Source organism: Dendroctonus ponderosae, unplaced genomic scaffold (assembly GCF_020466585.1).
Source record: "Dendroctonus ponderosae isolate FM_Combo_2020 unplaced genomic scaffold, Dpon_F_20191213v2 Dpon_F_20191213_172, whole genome shotgun sequence".
In the NCBI taxonomy this organism is placed as follows: Eukaryota; Metazoa; Arthropoda; class Insecta; order Coleoptera; family Curculionidae; genus Dendroctonus; species Dendroctonus ponderosae.
In genome coordinates, this window is record NW_026017874.1 from 1 (window position 1) to 24,792 (window position 24,792).

The 24,792-nt window shown below is 32.9% G+C and overlaps 1 protein-coding gene across 1 annotated transcript; it reads left to right on the forward strand.

Annotated features, from left to right (window-relative positions):
* Nucleotides 1-1,705: 1,705 nt before the first annotated feature.
* On the forward strand, nt 1,706-23,472 carry LOC125503292 (the record flags this gene model as incomplete). The annotated part of the gene is made up of 11 exons (XM_048663361.1): nt 1,706-1,848; nt 4,312-4,427; nt 7,352-7,472; nt 7,530-7,769; nt 11,436-11,627; nt 13,145-13,338; nt 16,954-17,450; nt 17,775-17,957; nt 18,276-18,510; nt 18,613-18,900; nt 23,179-23,472. Coding segments are annotated over 11 exons (2,469 nt in total), but the record flags the coding sequence as incomplete, so codon positions are not given.
* Nucleotides 23,473-24,792: the final 1,320 nt, after the last annotated feature.

A 24,792-nucleotide genomic window follows, 5' to 3' on the forward strand; every position in this document is an offset into this window, starting at 1 on the left:
TTTAATTGCAGCTCTTGCAACTTTTAGAATAGGCTTTTTTAGACAATAATGGCAGCAATAATAGTGTAACTTTTAATAGAATATCAAAGTAATAAACTGAAACCACATTAACTTTGTTTACTCAGGAAATATTCAGAAAAATTACACTCGTGCTTGTTGTCTTGTAAAAACTGCATTTGCTTATTTTCACATTGGAACGAAAAAGCCGTCCTCCTTCGGAGTCGGGCTTTTTCGCCACAATATGAAAATAAACTCATGTAGTTTTTAGACAACAAGCTTTCATGCAAAATTATCGGTAATTTTGAAGCACTTGTGCAATTACCCCCGAAAATTATATAAATTTTCACACTTCCGTGTTTGTTTCATAAAAATGTTTGTTTTTACGCATCAGTGGCGTCCCATTACCCCTTAATATCGTCTTGTTGTAACACTCCATTCAAAATATTTAAAACGCTTAAATCACGGAAGACAATAAGACATCTGCGATCCGAAGCATTGCTTTAACTGAATAAAAGAACGCGTGTTTAGAAGTTATTTTTAAAAATTTCCAGTCGAATAAACGTGTCGACTATATAAACGTGTCGACTATATAAACGTGTCGACTATAGATTTTGCCTGTGTGCTGATGTCTTTTGGGAGTTCGCTGCCTCTTTTAAGCAGTTTATAAAGCAAGCTATTGAATCGGACAAAACTATTTTTCACGTACAACCTATTTTTGGCCTATAAGAAAGTTATATTAATATCGATTGCCATCAATTTTGTCATTATTTTGTCGTTAGTTTAAAAAACTAGACATAAACACGGCGGGGAATACAAAAGAAGTTATGACTACGTGGATACCAGCTACATAAGAATTAATTTAGTACTGTAACTGTAATTTTCAGTCAAGTGTTTTTTGCTCTAATATCAAATCCGGATCAGAACTGACTCCACTATCTTGCAGCCATTTAATTCCGTTTAAAAACCACCTACTGAATTCTGGCATTCAGCCATTTAGTTTTAATTAGATCGTCAATAATTGATGAAAATATGAACATGTTTGTTTGTTCGTTCGAAAGTTTTAGGAACTCGCGTCTGCTGAATTTGACATTTTGTAACATATTAACATTTACATAGGTTTTGACTAGGTTTCTAAATTAATAATCAGAAAATTCGGCTGTGCTTTAAAAAGTTAAATTTTTCACAAATTATTTTTTATTGACTGCCAAGCTTCTTTGCTAAATTCAATTATTATCTTGGTCGCAATACGATTGAAAAACCAGAATTTCAAAAGCAGGTCCATGTTCACAATCCGTTGAAGAGGAAAGATAAAACTGAACTTTAAAAAATATATTATGGTTTCTTAAAAATAATACGTTAAAGCAAAAAATGGTTAGTCGAGTCTTTAACTCGAGTTGCTGTTGCTACACACCAACCCCAAAAAGAGAGCCATACTGGTGAAATTAGAGAATCTTGTTTTGTTCCCAAAAAGTCAGTTAATAGGTCATATAGTGTTTTAATTCCTCATCATTTTCCTCATTTAACCAGCTTCAGTAGTGGATATACTGGCTCATTTTATATTGAATACATTGTATACTACACTAAACCTGTTTTCCATCTCTTCACAATTCAAGATTATGTATGTATCGATTTGCTTTGGCATCACGTCTGAACATCCATTAAATTTGATTTGAAAAACGTAAAATTTGGTGTCTTTTGATTTTAGAGGTTTTCTCCAAACATTGACGACTACAATTCCTACAGCAGCAATATTCCAGGAGGGACTTTGCGCCACTATGCGGAGAACAACATCGACTCGGATCCGTTGTTTTATAACAGCAGGCCCAGAAGCAAACCAGATATTTTCAGGTACGAGAAACTGATAATATTTACTCTATAGAGAAGTAGGAAACTGTCTCAGGCATCGGGACATATCGTTGTATGTGACATATGGCTATATTGGCGCGTCCGAAGGGTTTGGAAATATTTACGTTAATGTTTGACTGAACATTTCGAAACCAGAAGATGTTGTCTGACTGACAATATTGGAGGAATATAGAAAAAATTCACAATCACTACGCGTAGTGCAAATGCGTAACTTCACTGGGACTATTTTACCATTCGATGCACTGATTCCAAACTCACCAAGTGAAAACTCACTCGATAAACTTGACTAAGCATAACGTTTGTAAAAATATGCGTATCTAGTTAAATCTATCTATTAAATGAAAATGTGTTCTATATTTGTTATGATTTATGCCATACAATTAAACTTCTAGGTCTTTCACATTAAAACGTTCTAAGTTTTAAGTGCCCATACTAGATTAATTATGCACACACAAAAGCTATACGGGAACCTTGAAACTTCTAACAAACTTTCCGTTTACTCTGTTAGATTTCAGATATCTTAAGCACTTTTACCTTTCTATTTACGATACTTCACCATTTGCATATTTCCTTCATGGGAATTTCGTTTCTTTTTGTTTGAGGATGCAAATTAGTTTATTTGACAAGGTTGCCCTTATTGATTGAACCTTGATAACCTTTCGGTGAAATGGAACTGAAAATATTATTAATCGTTTAAGTTTACGATTTACTATATCCGTCCAAACGCGGTTTAAATCAGTGCAATAAAAAAAGGAGTTGTGGAACATCAAAGCAGAGATTTATAAGGGATTGTCCACCTTTTCTCTTCTATATAGGTCGATGCCGAATATCGACTTGATAACAGATTTTTTATCTCAGTACGTGGCGCTTTTATGTTGTGCAATCAAACAGCATTTTTCTAAATAATTACTTTTGCTTGATGCTTTTATATCTTGGTAAGGCCTCCATTCTTCAAGGTTTGATAATCCATATTGGTATTAAACTACATAAAATATTTAATTTTGGTGTTCAATTCTTTAGGTTCTAAGATCAACATTTTCAAACTTGTTTGTTTATTAAAAAATCAAATTAATAAGTACAATTAAGTATATTTGCTTCTATTAGGTAATAGGTCTTTCACCAATTGCCCAATTTCACAGTAATAACCTTTACATTTTTTACCATTTTTTTTAACGGTTTGTATTGTTTTTATTGTATTATTTTTGGACGCATCAGTCGCCACGCACAACAACAGCAAACAATTTGCAACAAAACAAAAACAACCATTTATTTGTAGACATTCAGTTTACATTTTCTAACAGCCCATTTTAGCGCTTTCATATCACTTCTGTTAATGTTGCGTTCTTGCATTTTAATTGATAAATTTGACACTTTCTCGTTTAATTAGGTATAACTGAGTAGGTCCTCTTCTGAAAACGAATTATGTTTGGTACAAAATACCTGTTAATTTCATTATCATTTCCAAGATGAACACACATTCCACACAAATGGTGTAGTAAATAGATAGAGAGTCTTCGTATTAGCTGAGTTTCCTTTTCAACACAGCTGGAGTGTCAACATTTGCGGTGACGTAGTAGCTAACTTATTGGTTCCAAATGCTCCGAAAAACGGAGTAGAGGAAAACTTTTCTAGACGAGGGGATCATATATTACTGTGACATCTTCARTAAAGCGTTATTAAATAGATACAGGTTTTCGCCAATTTTTACGTTAAACTTATAAATAATTTTATTATTGCTTATATTTCAAGGCGAGTAGAAAACCTCGAYTGTTCATCAACCAGAAATCAAATTCTTTGATAATACTMAAAAAAAAATGTCCAAAATATTCTCTTATTGTACCACGACCGCATTTAAATTGTTAACATCATATTGATAATTCAGTGCRGTCAGCTCTATAATTTGAAATATGACCGATGTTCGATTGAAATGAAAATACCACGATYAACTTCGGTTCCCGTAGAACGTTTTATATTTAATCAGCTACTCTTAATTTCGATCTCAAATTAATGCTCAATGGTTTATTCAAAGCTTTAACGAGCACTGAAATAATRAATGRACATTTTAAGAAAATACTCATCCCTTACAATATAAAGTCCATGATGCTTCAATATCAACTTGATTGTAAAACCTTAGATACTAATTGGTACTCAAATATTGACTTGATAATTCTCTTTAAAGCCGACGGCGAAATTATCAAAGGGAAAGCGAAGAAAGGTAAACATAGTAGTAAACGCTATCTAGATTCTTCTTCACTCCTACGCACTATTCTAGGCACATTATTTCAAGCTTAGCAGCTTATTCACCAATACCAACTTGTTAGTTTCACACTAATATACAGTGCCATACTATCTAATTGTCAATACTTTTGCAATACATAATTTTACCCACTCTTATACAGCTTAGTTATATTTCCGTGTTAAGTACTGAAACTGTTTTATTTGCAGTCAAGATGTCTGGCAGAGCTGCGAAAGCTCTTTCTACAACCAAAGCATGGATAGTGTGGATGCTGCTTTATCTGTGGATCCAGTTTGTTATGGAATTCAAGCAGCAGTTAAGAAAGGTACTTAACAGCTTCTTTTAATTTACCACAATTTTCCTGCTTTAGTGGTATCGGTTACATATTAGGAGTGCTTTCAAATGTGAACAATAAGTATTCTTCGAGTTTTGCAAATGCATTTTGCCAGCGTCTGCTTGATATTCTTTCGGACCAATTACTGTTATGTGTAAAATTTAAGTTTGTGCATTGTAGGCATTAAATAAACGTGACAAAAGCGATAACTGCAGATCTTTTCGTAACTTAACCGACTTTGTATCTTTTACGGTTTTGGAGATCCCTATGCAATGCATCCTTAACTTGGACACCCCATTTTTCCCCATTTTTTCAGTTTTTTGGTTATGGCAAAAGCTGACCAGAAAATCTTAAAATTTTAAGCGGCTTGCCATTAAATCTGATAGAATAATGTGACTAATAAAGCAGCAATGAATAATGTGAAATAAAATTTATTTCACCAATAATGTTATCATAAAGTCATGTCGGTAAAGTTTCATAGTTTCGTTGCTTTTGCTTTCGCTGCTTTCTTTGTAGCAGTTTTAACTTCTTTAACTGGTTGCGATGAAGGTACTTCGGTTTTGTTTTGTTTGGTCTGAAGTGCGACCACATCCTTCGCTTTCTTTTGTTCTACTGGTAGTTCATCTGTAAATAAATATAAGGACTGGAGTCAATCAGTCACCGTGTATAAGCTTGAATTTTCTTTTAGAATTTCCAATTGTCGAATGATAGGAAATACTGAGACAATAACAATTTCAGTTTAGTTTAGCTCAACTGGGAACTGGAATGTAGAGCTCAAAATGTGTTGCCGTGAATTAGCACTTTTATATCTTATTTAAACCATATACAGAATTTTCATGTCAATACAAATCAGCTAAAATAGTTACTAAATTTGAAACATGAAATTTTTTACTCAAACAAGTAGATTTTTCTTGCAGTCGACGACTAAAGGACGTTTCGACGACTAAATAAAAAATTTGTAGAATTTTGGTGTCTCTTTGAATAGGACTCCCGGCATATAATATTACCGAACAGTGAATGTTACCTTATTTTATGATACGAAAATGGAGCATAATAAATTTTGCTTAATTCCAACAACTAACCTTTGGGCTTTTTACCAGTTTTTTGTTTCTTTCCGGTCTTTTCTTTTGCAACTTCGCGTTGAACGCCTTTCGTCATTATTCAAAAACAGGCGCACGAAGGTAAATTGCAAAACTTATGAATTTTTGGAACTGTGACTTTGATAGACGCAATTCACCAGTAGTTTATTTGTGGTTACCCGACAACCTTGTTGTTGCAGTAGAAAAATGGGGTTGTTTAAAACTAATATGCGATTTTTAATTAGACCTAGAATCCAGAACTTTGTGCGTGTTTCCTATATTGTCTACCGCTGAAGTTTTTTACTCTTTCCTGATTTTCCAGTGGCAGGCTGTTTGGTTCACTATATACTGTTCTTTTGCTATGCTTCATCCCAATTGGGGCACAATTTTTTTTTATAATCTCTCTGAAGCAGGAGACAAATATCGGTCATATGGGTCTACAAGAGAGAGAAAAAACTGTAGAACACACATTTTAGGTACAATTTGGGCAAAATAATGCTTCTGCAAGTAGGAGGGAAACTTGCTATATACATGTTGTAAATTTAAGCACTTCTTGACGAATCATAAATCTGATGTAATGCCACAGGCAACCGACTAGTCGAGAGTGTTCAGAAATATTCGAAAAAAATATATTCAGGAAACAAGGACGGCAAAACCAAAATTATTTGCAGAAATGGAAGACAGGCAAAATGCCATCAGACTGACTAAAGTTAAAGTTTCTTTACCAAAGTCTTAATGAGTATCACATAAGTCTGGGATATTCCGAAACAGACTCTGGATATGCGCGAAAGTGCGATTCCAAATCTGATACTGGTTTTTGTGCGACTCAGAAAAAGACGATCATTATCAACTAATAGACAATGAAGCGCAACGCAGCAGTAAGCAAAAAACCTCTGAACACCTTTATGAAAAGGAAAATGCAAGTTCTGTGTGAACAAACTACTTCACCCCGCCAATATAGCTAATGGAAAGTCAGTAGGAGAATGCCAGAACTCATGCCTGAAAAAAATTTCATGCCGGAAGATTGTCCATTCACAATTTTGGTTGATTTATTTTCCAGTGTTATAGTACTATTTATTTACTTAGTTCTTATAATATGTATAACATAAACAAAAAGACCTTCCAATTGAATTAAACTTAATTAAGTTTTCGACACATGTGATTATAATTAAATGGTTTTTGATAGCTTTACGATTTTTCCATCTCCCACAACATTTCCAACGTTGCAATTAGCTTCACGGGATACTCAAAGAAAAGTGTTTTTTGCAGTTTCCAATTCATAATACTAATACTAAACATAAAATCAGCGTTGGCCACTTGAAGAATGTCTCTACATTCTTCAGGCTTTTTCTCTTCGGGTTGCTTGTAAATATAACGGAAAGACGTAAATTCGTACTACATATTAAAATAAAACCGTTTTCTACAGAGTATTTGCATACACCAATACAAAATCTCAAAATGAAAAAAATGAAAAGTGAACCTTGTAGATTTAGGAATCAGCTTCTGGACAATAAAATACAAAAAATAGTTTAAAATTTTAAATTGCGTGCCTCCATAACTAAAGCTATTGCTGTAAAATATAATTAAATGCAGTGCATAAAATTTACCACTCAAAATGCAAAATGAAAAATTTACCCAACGAAAGCTGATTATGCTGATAATCTTCAAAAACTGAATCCATTTGTATTTCAATTTGCGGAATTTTTCATAGAAATTTAGTATTATACACATTTAAGATTTTGTAGATAGGCAGGACATAAAGTTTCCCTTTTGATCTGGATCACGTTTTCTATTTGTAACACCCTCTCTTAATAATACACCGAAATTTTGTTCTAGCGTTGAGGAGACCAAGTTTGGAGAGACAAACGACTTTATATGATGATGCAGCATGTTATGACACTGGCCAAACCACGTTTTATACAGCGGCTGAAGTCACTCAAGTTAACTACGTTAGCAGGCAAGTTAACTTCATTTATGTAAAATGCTTTAGCCTAATGAATTTTTAAACTTTTAGTTCCATTTCGTTCAATCAGAACCAAAGCTGCGATGAATATTACGACAGCTCTTCATTTCCCTTTCAAGAAGAAATGTACGGGCAGGACCAAGAGGATCGCCAATGGGACTCGGGAGGGAACGTCTACAATGAAACTGTTCCAATGAGCAAATCTGCGGGAAAATCTGGTAAAAAACTGCCCGCAATTCCTCTAGCACAAGGGCACAAGCGGAGGTCATCCACAGCGGCGATGGATGAAGGGTAAGAAACTGATTTTGTTAATTATTTACTAAGCGCTATAAAGTGAATTAAATTGTTGAAGTTGAAGATAACAGATGTGTCTCCCGACCTCGTCGCTATTGTCTAAAGTTTCAGGAATAATGCGAAAATCTGCACGATTTCTCTTTAATAAATGTTCATGCATTTCACCCATTGTTCTCAATTTTAAGTCTAGCCAGCCCGCCTTGAAACTGTTTTAATATTTCTGCGCTTTGAATAGAACTGTTTCTGTGAACTATCTACTCGCAAACGACCAACCTAGGTACACCATTATTTACACTGAAAGGCTTCATAACGTAACGTTTATGGTAGTTTCCTCTATTTGACCCATTTTTGCATTCAAATACGCTGGAAATCTGGCGGCCAAAATTCAAAAGTTGAATTTAATTGTCTTGCTTATCTGCGGATTGTTCATCTTCTTTTAAAATAGCCAACAAATACGTAACGTTTGAGCTCAATTAATTCAACCTATATTACGTTAGCTTTGTTATGCGAATTATAACCTGTATATGTACCTGACTGTTCAAAAAACTAATTTTTTATTTATTTATTTACTATTTATTTTAATTTATTGCTAGCAGATTGAGCTGTAGTCTAGAACAACCTTTTCCATTAAAATTTCAGTTAGAGAAGAATGGTCCTAAATATTTTCAATTTTTACTTAAACAAACTTTACTGCTAATATTACAATTAATTTTTCACTTTTGCTACTACTTTAGATATATATTAGTCAGTTTGATTGAATAATTCCAACTGTAATTTTTAAACGACAATATTTCGTTCACATCACAGTATTTGTCGTTTTTTCCAGCGATTGATGTAAATTTGTGCAAATTTATTGGTTGTTTTGTAGCAATTTTACCACATGCGATTCAGGAAGTAGAACTGATGGTTATAGTTCCAGTATTTAATGGAAAAATTTTCTTTTAAATTTGAGGCTTGCCAGTTTTTACTTGCCATGAAGCAAATCAAATAGTCTTTGACCAGATTTTCTAATTTTACTGCTGTATTTGGTTGTAAACAGTTATGAATTTGTTCAAAGTTCACCAATTTTACTGCCCATAAGTCCATATTTTTGTTTGAATTAGCAATTCACTCTCGACGCAAAGTTCGTTCAGAATGTCTCCAGAATTCAGCAGTGTTCAATATTCCCTTTCTTCAAAACATTTTCAAAATAAAAAATGTCCTGAAATTGTCCTAAAAATATACCGAAGAAGATGTTGCTGATTTATGCTCACATCAAGGAAAATGAACTGATTGCATATTTCTCAGTGTTACTCATTTTGCGTTTTATAGAACGCAATAAAAAAAATTCACAATCTAATAATCATACTTAAATTGAAACGTCTCTTTAAAGTCTACAACAGGATCTGTTCCTTTGAGCATTTCAGTACTAAATCATGGCTCTAATTCGCTTAATAATTCAAGCAAATTGTTGTTCTAATTTTTCCGATTGAAAGCGTGCCGACGTTGTTGGAAAACGTAGGCAATTTGTCTTCCTCATTAGTCCCTTTTGTTCAGCTCATACAGCAAAGTGATGAAACATCTCTTTCATACGTTTCCATTTCGTTGGATATTTAGGGGAAGGAAAAGTTGAAGCTGTGCGTTTGACCTAATTTTATTAATGACATTTCAAGAGGTTTTTAATTATCATCCAGAATATTTCTGTAACGGCACCTAAAAAACCGAAATATTAGGATCGACTATTAATACAGCATTTTCGAACCGAGAGTACGTATGGATTGCATATTTGGTTCGTTAACAATTTGGAATAACTTCCCATAAAAATCCATGAAATCTCGCAACGCTTTCAAATGTCTTCTATGTATCTTTATCTATAAAACATATTTTTGTTAACGGTTGCAACTTTTTCTAAATGTCTTAGAAAGTGTAAAATAACAATCTACTTAAAACATTTTTCCTATTAACCGAACCATTTAGACTAACTCATTAACTATTATGTAACGATCACTTGTAAAAAAACCTAAGTACTAAATCGTATCTCGTTTGAATTTTTCTATTTATTTTGCTTCAGCGTGCTTATATTTATCAAATATATGTATTCTTGAAACTCGTTTTATTACAATTTATTTTGCTTAAATATCCAAAACAATTATACGTCTATGGGAATATTTTGCGATTAAAATTATTCCTGTTCGTTGAAGGAAACACGGAAAAATTACACTCTCACTTAATTATATATTTGTATATTCTTATAGAAATGTATTGCTCACCACACATATGCCAAAAAATTATGGTTCTGCTGATAGCAGTCTGTATGGTTCAGAGATGTTAAAATAGTGGAATATTTACTACATTTACAAAATCATTTTCTTAATTGAATTATTCCAAGAAATTTAAAAGTAATACGATATTTTTAATCGACTTATAAATTCGACTTGATTTTAACACAGTAAAATGGAAAAATATTATAATTAAGTCAAACAATTCTCAACTCCTAACAAAAATTAATTTAGTGCATATGAATTTCAATTCTAATACCTTCCCGACTAAATATTTTGTTTGTGCTAACTGCCTAAACATTTTTTGATTTTTCGCTATTTGAAATTCTATTTAAATACTGATCTTTTTAATCAAACTATAAAACTCATTTATTTATAAAAACAAGTTAATGCAAAGGAATATTACTTCAATCCTTGAGACGTTCGATACTTCCATGTTTAATAGATCACAAACATCTAAACTTGTGCCAGTTGTTTAAATTATTTTGCCACGAAAAATTGAACTATTTTTACTTTCAACACAGGTAATTATTTCCTTTTAAATAATTGTTTGTAACTAGCGATTAGTTGAAACCATTTATCTACAAGAGCTGAAAATCCTAGCTAACTGTTGCATAAACAGAATAAACTGGTAAATCTAGCCAGGAAAGCTTTCTAGCTAAAATTAATCTTAGTCGTAGCAAATTCGCGGAAAACAAAATTAAGCTCAAAATGGAATAGTAATGGATTTTAATGCTTTTACAGTTGGAGAGGTTCTAGTTACGAAGGGCGTGATATAAATGAGACGGAAATAGCTCTAATTAGAAATTGCTCCTAAGACCCATTAGAATATGTTTCTCGTCTCATTATATTTACGTACCTTTCTAGTTTTAGGGTTACGTTTTCTGTAACCAACATTTGCTGGTGTGTACACACTTTATAGAATTGATTTCGTAGAGGGAAACGCATAGTTAAGTTTGCAATGTTATTTAATAAATTACAATTTAAATTACCCACGGCAGTAATTTATAACCAATAGTTTTTGGTATCACAAAAACACGAGTTCGAGCAGAATCATATATCAACCCACAGGTGATTATTATTACGAATCACAAAAATGCATTCTCTTTATTTGCGTATGGAAATATATGTGGTTTATTAGTTTACATTTTTAAAATGTGTTTAATTTTTTTCAGTAAATCGTTTTCTTACTTCCGCTAATTCAAAATTCAGTGCTTATTTTAAAGAACAACTGTGTCAAAGTAATGGAAATGCCATCAAAGATACACTTTAATGTGGGAAATCAGGAATAAATCGGATTTTTTTTCAATTGGGGAAAATCCATTGCCAACAGTTTTCTGAAAAAAGTTACAAGCACAATAGAACCGCATAACAGTTTTATATAAAAATAACTACATATTTGTAGGTACATGGGATATGGCGATGATAACTTCCGACCTTCCATAACAACTCCTTTGGGTAGAAGGAAAATGCCTCAAATTCCCACTAAGCGGAGTTCGAGTCGTCAAAGCTCGTACACTGAAGATAATTTGAAAACATTCGAGACGCCTTCACATCGAGGAGCTAGCCTTCCACCAACCCCAACAAGGAGCTCCAGGTACGAAATTTTTATTTATCTTAATAGCAATTTCGTTACTTTTTGATTGCCGATTGTGAAAATTTATTTGTTTGCTCTTGTTATGTGTTACACATTCTGCATTTTTTACTTCAGAACTTGGAAACTTGAGCTGTTTTTCTATCTGCTGTCTACCAACTGCTAATATCGATAAATGAAATTTTTCAACAACATTCAAGCTTCAAAATTTTAACATTTTAATATATTTCGTTTATAAATTTTAAAATCGTTTCCTAAGTCTCACCAATTTAATAATTCGGTCACTGACAAATTTCAACATATGTATTCAAGTATTGATGCTGCTAATGTAAAATAATATGCAGTGCATATAAAAATACAAGCCTTCAAAGTGTTTTTGGTATAAAATATTTTGTTGCCATGCTGAGCGAATTAATTGTCATTCTACCAAAATATTTTGTTGATATTAGCTACTTCGTTTCTATTCTGCTTATTTTTATCCTCGATTTAAATTACTATTAGCTTCTTCTCACTTAGAATTTACTATTTTGGGGCTTGTAAAGACTCTATGAGGCTTTAAAAGAACGCGTCGACTTGCTCATGCTCCAGTCATAATATCTTTAAATCTCAGCTAAACAGAAACTTGGTTTTAGTTACTAATTAATCCAAATTGACGCTCAAAGCTTCCCATTTGAACTTTTTGAAATGCTCTTAGAGCAATCGATTAATCGAATTTCCTTTCACATTTCGCTAACAAATAGAAGCAAAAAAGCTTAACTTTTTTTAAAAGCTATAATTTAATTGGCACGTTCTGACAGAACACGTAGTGCCCTTTTCAGACCTAATCCTATTATTGCTGATAGTCTTTTTTCGAACTACATTTAAGATTAAAGATACTAAGATCATTGGATGTCCGGGCCAATTAAGTATCGATCGTATCTAGATGTTTGTAATAAAAACACTCAGAGGTTTTTCACTTGTGCCTTTTCATTCATTGCTACTCCATATAAAACATTTATTTTTATTCTAATGCAATTTTATTTATATATACCTCTAGTTAACATTTTAAAAAATTAGCCAACTTTAACTGCAAGTTTCAATCCAATTAGAAATGTAACATTGGCGACATTCCTTTCAGCTTTTAACTTAAGCAAATTACAATTTTCCCGGGATTGGGAGATAGAAATAGCTCAGCAATATCGCGCAAGTTCTATTTGCCCTAACAATTACATTTTTAATTGAACTGAAGAGAGACTTTCTGAAGATAGAGGTAGAAACCATTTCTGATACCAAACAAGATATTTGATCTGTGCATATGCTTGTTCATTATAAAATCCTGTAGCATTTCGCTTATGAACGAATATTTAAGTTCAATCTCAATTATCAATAAGCATTAAAAAATGTCTTGCGATAAATGTCCTCTATTTGTTTTCAATATTTTTTTATGTTGTCAGCCTTAAATTATCTTTTTGTCAATCCAAACCGACTAGAGATAAATTATATAAAAACAATGGTGATAATTGTACTATTATCAATTGTAGCAAGGTCTTGGCAAAAGTCCAAATTCCTGCAAATTCGGCTTTCAACAGTCTACCAACAACACCTGGCAGACAGCTGCCGAAACCGGATCCCAACCACCGCAGTGCCAAAGCAATTCGGAACAATCGGATGAAAAGAACCAGTTCTGCAGACTATGGAGAAACTGATACTTACGATAATTACTACATAAGAGCAGGTGAGCTTGTCGCCTTATTTGTTAAAATTTTAATAAAATTAGAATGAACGATTTGAACCATGGATGGGTAGAAGAATTGAAAATAATAATCAAAGTACTGCGAATTTTTGTCAGTCAACAAATATCATTATGAACAAATTGAGACAAGCGGGGCAACATACTTATCAAGAAAAGTATAAAAACAAGCCTTGATTGGTTAAATTTAAAAGGAAGTTTCCAATTTTACAGATTCTGGGATTGACTCTTAATTGCAGCATAAAACATATACTGCAAGTCTTTATGATTCATATTTCGTGTTACATGAAATCCAATCAGCAAATTCGCTCTTGAAGAAAACCGAAAACTGAATAACACCATTAATGTCCATTTAAAACTCACCATAGTTTGTTAGAAATTTTGTAATTATTAATCTCTAGGTATATGTTTTGAATTCATTCAGCAATGSTCAAGTGACGGAATATTAATTTTTTCACAYTTKRGACTGAAACGTTGTYYCTCATTTGTCCGGTAATCACGCAAATATCTTWAAAAATGGGTAAAAGTTTTGCATTATGTGGTTTTATACTATTTCTAAGAGGGTATTTTTRATTTTATAAAAGTGGTTATAAAACATTCAACATCAAATTTACTWTTTTTTTTAAATAAAATTATGATAAATTGATGGCTGATGTGCTAAAGTGTAGCAGTTAGAGCACTTTTGTTTACCCGTGTGATCATATATTYRWGTTCTGATTATATTTCTACATCTAGMMAWGTTWGKGACASTTTKGTTTTAAAACTTCTTTTCAATTCTASTKTKATWACTTCTGTGCCCTACGGAGTTTGATCCTTTTGTTTTCCATTCGATTCTATTATCCATAAGTATATTTGCAGAAACTTGAAACAAGGCCAAATGAATTATTAATCTTGCTTTTATTTTAATAGTTTGTTCCTGTTATGTAATTTGAAAAAGCCATGAAATATTTAATGTGATGGACAAACAAGGAGTTTATTATTTTATATGGTTTGGTTTGTATAATGCTTAATTTAATGAATTTTTTTATGTATCTAAATACAGGAGCAGAAGGCCGATTCGGAGAAATATTGTTCATCTATGTATTCCTGCACGGGTCAAGAATCAATAGTTGAACAATGTAATTTAATAATAACTTGAGGAAGTGGTGCAAACATATTTAGAAATTAATTTTAGTCATTGCTGTTTCAGCAGTAAATAAATAATTCAACATCTTAATCCCTAATTTAAACTACCACTGAGAAAACATTGGTCTTATTACTTTACATGATTATTCTATTCATATTCATCAGAGAGGTATTGCTATGCTAATCGAAGTAAAGATGTTCCAAATTGAGGATTACCAACCGACTATGCGTGGGAGAATGATGAATTTTCGGCCCACGTCTTGGCGATATAATGTATTTAATAACATTGGGAAATATATCGCCGTCAAGAAAAGCCACTTTAGCCCCGATTTATTTAAGTTTTTCTGAGGGTCATTGTTCTCATTTGCGGTTTCCTTCAAACTCAGCATAGCTTATGGAAAAAGTTTTCAGTTGAGATATTGGACACGCAAATGTTACGAGTTGTACGTCTGGCGTCTGAACTTTTCTGAAGTTTTACCAAGAGCTTTATAATTGCTAGGTATATTTTTATATTATTTAGTATCATAGTATAATTTACAGTACGTAGTCACAATGGTCAGCCAATGAAATTAATGCTTAAAACTGACTCGGACTTTTTTTATGATGCGGTCTTTACTGATAATACGATACCTGAGCTATAAATATGTGCGACAATTAAAAAACGTATTTTTGAGTACAATATGGAAGATTTCCGAACAGCGTGAAAAGGTTTAATGAAGAAGTAAAGCTAATCCTGAATTTCCTGTACACAGTAATGCACATGTACAGCTGATAATCATATATAATGCAGCGGAATTACTGATCGAATATCTGATGTAACACGACTTAATTACGTCTGTGTTTATAGATAATATGTACGAGTATAGATGCATCTGAATACAGGGTGTCTGGCTGATGAATAAACTAGTATTAATTACATTTCAACGGTTATATCTAGTCAACATATTCGCAAGTATTGTATGTGTATACATGTGCCGAAAGCGAGGAGTTTTTAGTCAGCAGGTACACACATTTAATAAACAGATAATTTTTACTTGGTATAGAGTTTCCTGTTTTTGGATTTGTCTTTTTTGTTTTGCTGTAAAGAAATATTCCAAAGCATATCTAAATCTATTGCTCGATCTGTCGAATTGATAGCATGACAAATTTTATACCAAATCAGGTTGAACGCCTTATAATACTCGCCAATTATAGGACAGCTTTTGACCAAAATAGTTCCGAGTCAATCTATTAATGATGATTATTAATGATTGGTAATGTTCCTATCTAATTCCGCGTGGTGGAAGCATTATGTAATTAATGATGCAAAAGTGAATAGTTTCCTAACTGGTCTATACCAACCTAACTAGTCTATACAATTTTGAAATGATGCGGAATTTTCTACATTCAGTTAGTGATAAATGTTTTTATACTGTTGCTTTCTGAAGAAGAAGAAGAATAAATTGCTGCCTCTTATGAATTGAAATAAATCGATTTTTTTATTCAAAACGCCTCAATTGCAATTTTTTTTACAATATTAAGATTTCTTTAGAAATGTTGGGAGAAAATTGTGCCGAAAAAATTTTCGGATCGAGCAAATTAAGCTTATAAATAATTATTACATAAACTGTGCGGATGAGAGAGAGGAAGGGTACGAAATTCTATTGCTCAAGGTGTTTGTTTGCTGACGACGGTAACGCTCCCTTCCTCGCAGTGAACCTAATCTGATTAATATTAATTCTTTAAACATTTAGGTATTCAAATTATATAAATCCGAAATCTAACATAGTTTTAAACATCATGGTTTTTTGTAGTTCTATGGTATGGTACACGATAATTAGACATTTTCAGTAAAGTTATCTACACAAGGTCAGGGAGATATTCGGCTTCCAATTCCTACTTACCACAAAAGCATCTCGCAAGTGTGTTTATAGCACGGACGTGCAGAAATACACTATCTTATCCTAAGTTTATCAAAAATGTTATAAACAATTTGTGATATTTTACCGTGTTCCAAAATAAACCTTATAATAATTAGAGTGGGCTTAAAGCTAAAACTGACCATGTTTATAATATCCATTTCTGGAAAATAAAACTTTTAATCCGAGCGAAAAATTATTTATATCAGAATCCTTTTGGACACTTGGTCATTAAAAATATATTTTAGTGCACCCGTTTGTGTGGCATTGAGACAAATATATATTTTTATTACTTGGTCAACAAACCCAAAACAGCAATTTTGGACTTGGTCACTTTTAGCTTTAAACCGACGATATATAAACTGAGTTTCAATCTATAATGCTGTGCCATAAAATCTTACTTTTAGCTTTTACCATAATTAAAACGTTCATCATTGCATACGAAACATTTGAAATAAACGAAAAAAATGACGGACGTAAACCAATAAATAGAAAATAAATTGCGTTTTATTTAATTTCGGCTTGCATTCATTTCGGGCAGTAAGTGCCATTTTAACCCCTGCCTTTTCTTTTGCAGGTGCGGCAAGTGCTCAGAACTATAACGAAGACTATAATTACGCATATCGCAGCATAGAAGACAACCTTCCAGAAGAAGACAATCTTGTAACAAGTTTCGCCGCCACAAAACCTTCCGTCAGTGAAACTAGAACTAGTACCGCAAATAACATTAATAGCATATATTTTAACGCACAACACACAAACACTAATAGTTACTATTCAAAGCAACTAGGTAGCAATAGTCCGCTACTCCAGTTCCAGAACACTGATAGTTTAGAAAGTAAAGATGATGAATTGAAGGAGTCTTCTTTTGAGACAGTTGTGTCGTCAGTGAATAGCAGCAATCAGTACAATCAAGCAAAATCGATACCTTACAGTGACTATGCCAGGTTTTCCATCGTTGATGATGGGGAAAGTAGAACTGCAGCCCATGTGCCTGAAAGCTTTGGAGACCATCATTCCAAAACCAAAGCAATATGTGATACGACTTCGACAACATCAGTCGCTACTACAATGGTAAGAATTTCCTCCGAAATATATGGACAATAAAAACATTTCTGTATCTTATGCAATTACAGTTTTAATGTTCTTGTTCATATTTGATTAGTGTTATTTAGTTTATTAGTCCTTTTGCATATGGTTCTTTTCTAGACTACAACTTTTCTGGGGGAAAAGATCTAATTGCTATAATAGTGCATATTTTACTCCGCACTTTTTTTACCTCATGAAGGGGCCAATTAAACTTCCTCAAAAATTATTGTTTGACAGCATTATTGACGAAACGACCAACAAAATATTTACACTTTGAAAGAAAACATAACTAGCATGTTTGGATTTTAGATGAACAATCAGACTGCATTACGGAACCAAAGAACCATGGTTAAACAAGAATCTGTGGATCATTCGTTGACACATCCCTATCTCAGTCACCAGCAGTCCATCGACAATACTTTCCAGCAAATTTCAAGCTACATTGGGACTCAGATATCGGACCAGAAACGGAATAGTTTAGATAAAAATCAGGTAAGTTAGTCCCAAAAGAAAATTAAAAATCTTAACACAACATAAAAAGCTATTGATTCTGAAATGTGTTTGAGCTTTAAAATAATAGTTTATTCCCAACACAATCTTCTGATTTACACGTTAAGAATGAGGAGGTTTGGAATTGAAAAGTGTCTCTGGTCCAAAGAATTAAAGCTTTAATTATTTTTGATATTTGCTTTAGTCTTCCCAATATCTGAATACATTTTGATACTGCTACCGCTCCTCAAATTGTGCTATTTCACTTCTCTTGATCAAATTGTTTGCACAACTATTTAAAACGGCATTCTAACAAATTAGGTGAATGGCTATCAGCAAAACCAAGTTACTGGGTACACGACGAAACCGATTTCTTCATACGACCAAGACACCAATAAATTTGCGAAAGATTCCGGCAGCTTTCAGTCCAATAATATCAGTGGGTATCCACGAGGAGCTTTGGTTGAACAGTACAGTGAATACGAAGAAGAGCCGTATCTGGAAGCGCAAGAAAGTATTGACAGTTATGTTGATGAAGATGCTGGAAATACTGGTGGTGAGTACTTGATGGGCTGAACCGCATTAATTAATCTTCGAAGAACTTGAGGGCTTCTTCTAGTCTTGGTTGAAATAATTTGTGAACGATATGTGATTTTAGGTGGCCACCAATCTGATTATCCGAAGGCGCCGGTTGTTACTAAAGTGTCCACAAATCAGCATGACTCTCCAGCAAATGATAGCGTTGTTGATGAGGAAACTGGTAGTTTGCGGAGGGGCTCGTCACAGATAACAATTGTAGATCCCTATCATCCTTCGTTGCAACAGAGATCGTCCGTATCTCTAGGCAGACGAACAAGTGATTCTGCATCTTCTCGAAAACTATCAGATAGTTATCCTGGTTTTGAGGATACTCTTGGAAGGAAACCATCAATAGTTGATGCTAGTGGTACGTACTTCAATTAAAACATCATTCTAAATTTCAATAGAAACAGTTTTTTTACAATGTAAAAGATGACTCAGAACTTTTGTCATAAGTGTACTTTCATATCCGGCCCGAACAACAAGTTGTGCCTTTCATTTTTACGTTAAGACATAGCAAACGCACTTTTATTTAAGAATTGGGAAATAATGTTGAATAGATTTTTGGCAATCATAAGATCGCAAGGGCGAAATTCTATAAAATCGCTATAATCGACTTTCGTCTATAAAGGCATTCACCATAAACGGTTTAATAAACATTAAATGATTGAACTGATCCCTACAACAACGCCTTTTGCTTATCACTCTATTACGGGGCACTTATAGATCTAGCAGGAGGATTTTAAATATATTTGTGCTCAAAATTTGAAAACTCGTGGAATACAGAGAATTGAAAACAATTTAATTCAAATTTTGTTAGGTACTGTTAAAAAATAAACTCAGTTTGCCAAATACAGCAAACTCGACAACAATCCGGGCTTTCCAAGCAATTTGCCATAAATTGGTGTTGCATGCACAATAAATTCTATAAAAATTAAATGAGTTTTTGGATCATTCGATACTTATGACTCACTTTATATTACGATTGAATAATTTGCTATCCACATTGCAAGCATGGTTATTGTAATTTATAGTTTAATGATTCTCCATGGATGCATGGACAGTACGAAATATTTATTCACGAAATCGACGTGGTTTAATGAACTTTTGCCCGCCAAAACCCAAAGGCAATGTAAATAATTGCTGTTRTAAAGTAGCTATGRTTTTTACTACAATTTTTGTTCAATTACTCGATTTAAAAATTGTGGGCAAATTTCGACAAATAGTACGGGCGCGTCATATCTAAATTTKCTGCAACTGCACCTTTGAAAAAATTAGGAAAATTATTAAATTACAGTTGTTTACAGAAATTATCTCCTTCCTTTAGAAAKTTCTCGAAAAGCACTATGCAAAACCAAAAATTTTGAATTTAGACAACCTTTGGTTCGAAAGAAGTGAACAATTCGTAAACTAGAAGAAAAACTCTCTAGAAGTTTCTGCAAAATTCTCATAATCATGCGATGTTTCATACTTGAATTAGCTTTGGAACTAATGGAGTTATTGGAAATCTGAGATATAAATTAAGCTTTTTATTTAAAATTATATATACTTTTCAAAGTGATTCTCAAATATTGTCGGAAGGCAACTCAAAAAGGCAAAAATTATTGATTTTTAGAATGTTTTTCCTAGTTGTGTAAGTCACTTAGTTGAAAAAATTCACATTATTCTTTCATCGTTTCATACCTTCTATGAATTATGTACAGACTCAGCGTAATAATAATGATAAATAATATAACAATAATGATAAATAAAGATGGAAGTTCACATTTTTTAAGTGCAATATGTCAGTGGAAGTAATAAATTTAAATCTTACAAATCAATCAGGTTCTGCAGATCAGCCTTATAGTGAATTTAGATTGTAAAACTGGCCTGCAGGGTATGAAAAACTTGACTTAATAAACGTACTTACCTTTTCCTTCCCTCCTAATATTGATACGTAAATGCTTCGTTCAACCATCGAAAACATTATTGAAAAATTATAATTACTTTTACTTACGACAACCATCATGCTTGTAACTCTGACTCTAACTAGGACAATAGTATTTCAGTCGGAACTTTACGGTGCTCACAGTTACAATTTTATATCGAGGTATGAAAAAAGCTGTACGACACATTAAATTTGAACAAAATTTTGCATAACCTTTAACTTTTGGTAACTGTAACTCAATTAAACTAGTTTTTATTAAGTTCCTCTCTTTGGTTCAATAACAGTATTTCTATAAATTTTGGGCAATTTTTTATTTTAATTTTTAAAGCTTTTATTACGATAAGTCATGCCAGGATATTTTGTTGAAATGCACTGCCTGCTGCAATGTTAACAGCTACGGAGGTCCTTCTTATGAATGAACACTGGAATAATGAAGGATAGAACTGGAAAAGGAGTATTAAGAGTAAATTTCTTATAAGTATGAACCCGAAAGCTCAAGAGTTGATTCTAAAGCAACTGAACAAAATAAACCATTGTATTATAAACAAAACCAAAACATACAAACAACGCATATGAACGCCACGAACAACAGCCAGTTTTTTAATGGATATAAAGTAATTCAACTTTTCCAACTCCAATATAAATATTTCTCTTGCAATTACAGTCTACAAAAAACAACAATTGAAACAAAAGCGAAATACGGAGACAGAAATAATCAGAAGATATASAAATCCAYGTGTAAATGACTATTAGACTATGAAAACAAASTAAAATTAAACGCGGTGGAGAAAACTCATACAAAAAAYRGAATAGATGGCTCGAAGACCAATTGGAAAAATAAGACACCSTGACAACTCCACAATCTATCCAACATTGTTGGRTATATGAGGKTCTTCTATACGAGCGCAGAAAAATGATAAACAAAATAACTGTAACACTGCGACAAATACAGGGAWAGCCAAGGATCGTCCTTCTGAGTYACAATCCCAATCCCGTTTCTCTTTCTTGAGCTCTAGAATAGTTTACGATATAAAAAACTAAAATAAAAGTCAATTTCGTTTTATTTTTATTGATGCCATACACAATATTTTGTAGAGTTTAACTCTCAAAAATTCCCTTTACTTGCTCAACCGATTTATTTTTTTTGATTTGTCAGATCGATTTGCATACATACATTTGACCAACTGTATTAAATTATATGAATACATAGAAACGTTTCATTCTATCCAGCTGACTCGTAGAATAGAGGGATACTTAATTGACTATATGTACAAGTGGAAAAGCTAATAATTATTCATCGCCAGTTAATTTGTGCAAACAACAGTTATACAAAAAGTTTCTTGCTGGTCTTTTATACACCCACAATACAATTACAATGGTTATTGTAAAAGGTGGTTAAAAAAATATTTCCTCAATAAAAACATTTAAAGTGCCACTTAAGAGGCGAGCTTTGGAAACGTTTCATGGTTAACTGGTTTCATGGTTAACTGGTTTCATGGTTTCATGGTCGATCTGGCTAAACATTCATTCCAGATAGCATTATTTCTATACATCTTATTTAACGTTAAATCTTGCAGATTTTTGCAAAAATTAGTATTTGTCCAAATTACTTTTTATATCAACATGCAACTTGGCATCAGTTGCCATCTGAAACCTTTGATTCTACAATAAACACAGTTAAAGTAAACTTTCAACTCTATGTGTATTGTTTGATCGGTAAACCAGTTTTAGAAGTGGCAGCAAGATGCCGACCGGAACGTTCTGGCATGTTATTTATTGCGCAAAGTTTAATATTACTCCCAATTTAGTAAAGGTTTTTGAGCTGTTCGTTTAATTATATGCTGTTTAGTGGCGGTGTGTTTAAATATTCGTCCGAATAAATTCAATAGTAAAACTATGAAATTCGTCTGAAATGCATGTAAGTAAATTAAGTTGATGCAATTATGCAAGTGGTATTTTATGGTAAGGGCTGGTCTTTAATAAGACAATTGAATGATGTTAGATATGCCTGTTGCCACTTGAATTTATTTTAGAACAGCGCAAATCATTATAGGGAGTTTATCATCTAAATTGGCGTCATTTAGAGTCGTCCGGCAGCGTTTAGGGCGTACAGGAAAATAGTAAACAAAAATAGTTCTTCTGAAAAAAACCTTATGAGATATTTGTAAAACACCAGACCAGAAGAAAAAATTGTAGAAGAGTACTTTTTCAATATAGTTTTTTTCATAATTTGATGTAAATATCGTAATTTTTCTTTACAAATGCTTAAGTACGCCAATAGGCTCCGTCAGACATGGGAGCATTTCAATATACAAGCAATACTTAATAAGTAAGATTTTTTAACTGTCAATATCTTCAAAAAAATATTTTCTAAATTTTTCTCGTACTTCCCAAGTTAGCCCCTCTAACCTCTGCCCCCCTAAAGGAAATGCACCTAATCTTGAGTCACCCTGTATTTCATGTTGATTTAGTTGTTAAAATTTAGTTTTATTAATGCAAGAACTGATGAAGCCTCTTTCGTATTTCTCTAAGCCTTTAACGCCTTTAAGGAATAACTCAATTTTAAACCTGTTGAATTTTATACGCCTTCAGAACGAAGCTAAAAGACAAAAAGTTAGCTTGTAAGTTTTACAGACTGGTTTTTTTTTTAATTTCAAAAAATCATCCCAATGAGTTGAACTTCTAACCACATATAAATTAAAGAACACTAATTTGCAGGAATTCCACGTCGAGGTTCAGTTCGTCACTCGCCAACAGTAGTGCCAACTGTTACCATACAAACTGATTATCGCGAGAACATTCCCGAGGAAAATCACATTACTAAATTGCAGCATGATGATTTACAGAAAACTGCATACGAAGAAGATGAACAAAAGGAAAAGGTGACTGCACATGCACGATGGCTCTGGGCGTTCAACAAGATTCTCCTGCAAATTCATGTAAGTAAAATGTTTCCCAATCAGTTGATAGTTAACTAATGATTTAAACTCACAATGATATTAAGTGTTTGTGACATCCTAACATGTAAAATTATTACATGCATACGTGGCCTGTGGAGCCAAAATATAGAAAGAGGACTCCTGTTGGGTGAAGCTGATTTTCGCCCAACGTTGTAGCTATTAATTGAAAAATTGTCCTTGAGGAAGCAGTATCACGCTCATAATATTGAGAAGGGTCATTACTTCAATAAAACCTATACAAGCCAATACTTTTCTAATATTCAATGTCGACATCCAAGGGTTAACAGCTTTTAAAGCGCAGTTGTGTGCCGATCTCCTACAGTGTTCGCGTGGTTGTCCCTTTGGGGGGTATTTGCTGGATATCTTTTTATTTATAGACACTCTTAACTTGTTAAAAGCATTATTTATTGAAGCTGAACTGATCGTTATAAATTTCACAATTTAGATGGTTTTCGGATAAACGAAATCCGAATCAGCACAGAATTCCTACATATGCTATAACCATTTATGTGTTGCGGAAACATTTATTGTTGGGCCAAAGAAAAGCAAGGTGTTAAATGAACGATGGAAACCGTAGTTATGAGGTCCCATTCTAAAGTTGAGTCGAGCAATTCTATGATAAATTGCGCAGTTATGTGATAACACTTATGAAATAAATAGTCTAGTTTAAAAACAAATGTTTATATGATTACTTTGGGAACTCAATTGAAACACAAAATTTTAACTGATGGAAGCCCTCCCAATTGATTAAAGGTTTGGTATCAGTAAAATATTATCATTTTCTCTTCTGCTTCTTAGTTGGGCAATACGCGATTTAGTGTATCTAATGTTAAAGATTGACAAGAACATGAGCTATAAGTACTAAATATTGTTGGCAAATTTATAAATTTGCTTTTTGAACATATCTCACTTTTCGGTGACACATTTATTATTTACTTATTAGCTTGTCTATAATACCTAAATAAATAAAACTAATAAGGTGTTAATCTTGGTCATGCGTCAGTCTAGTCTAGTTTATCTCCCTTACATCTCATTTAATTAGTCGGTCAAGATAGATACTAAATAGAGGTTTTTACTGTCGTTTTCGACATGTGCATCTAATCTTGACTGTTGAATTAGAATCATGGCTTTTGACTTAACATATCTCTAATCTACAGGGCAGTTTTTTTTAGTGTGAGAGAGTCCATTATTTCCGTGGAATGCAGCTTGAAACCCTGCAGATGCGATTTTAGTAAAATTTTGCTTAAAAACATAGGCATCTAAAAATTCACTGCAGAAGCAAAAAAAAACAGTTAAAGATACAAAAAATATGTTCTTCCAATCACCACAGATCTGTTAAGAATTCCATTGAACGTCATTAGATAGACAATTT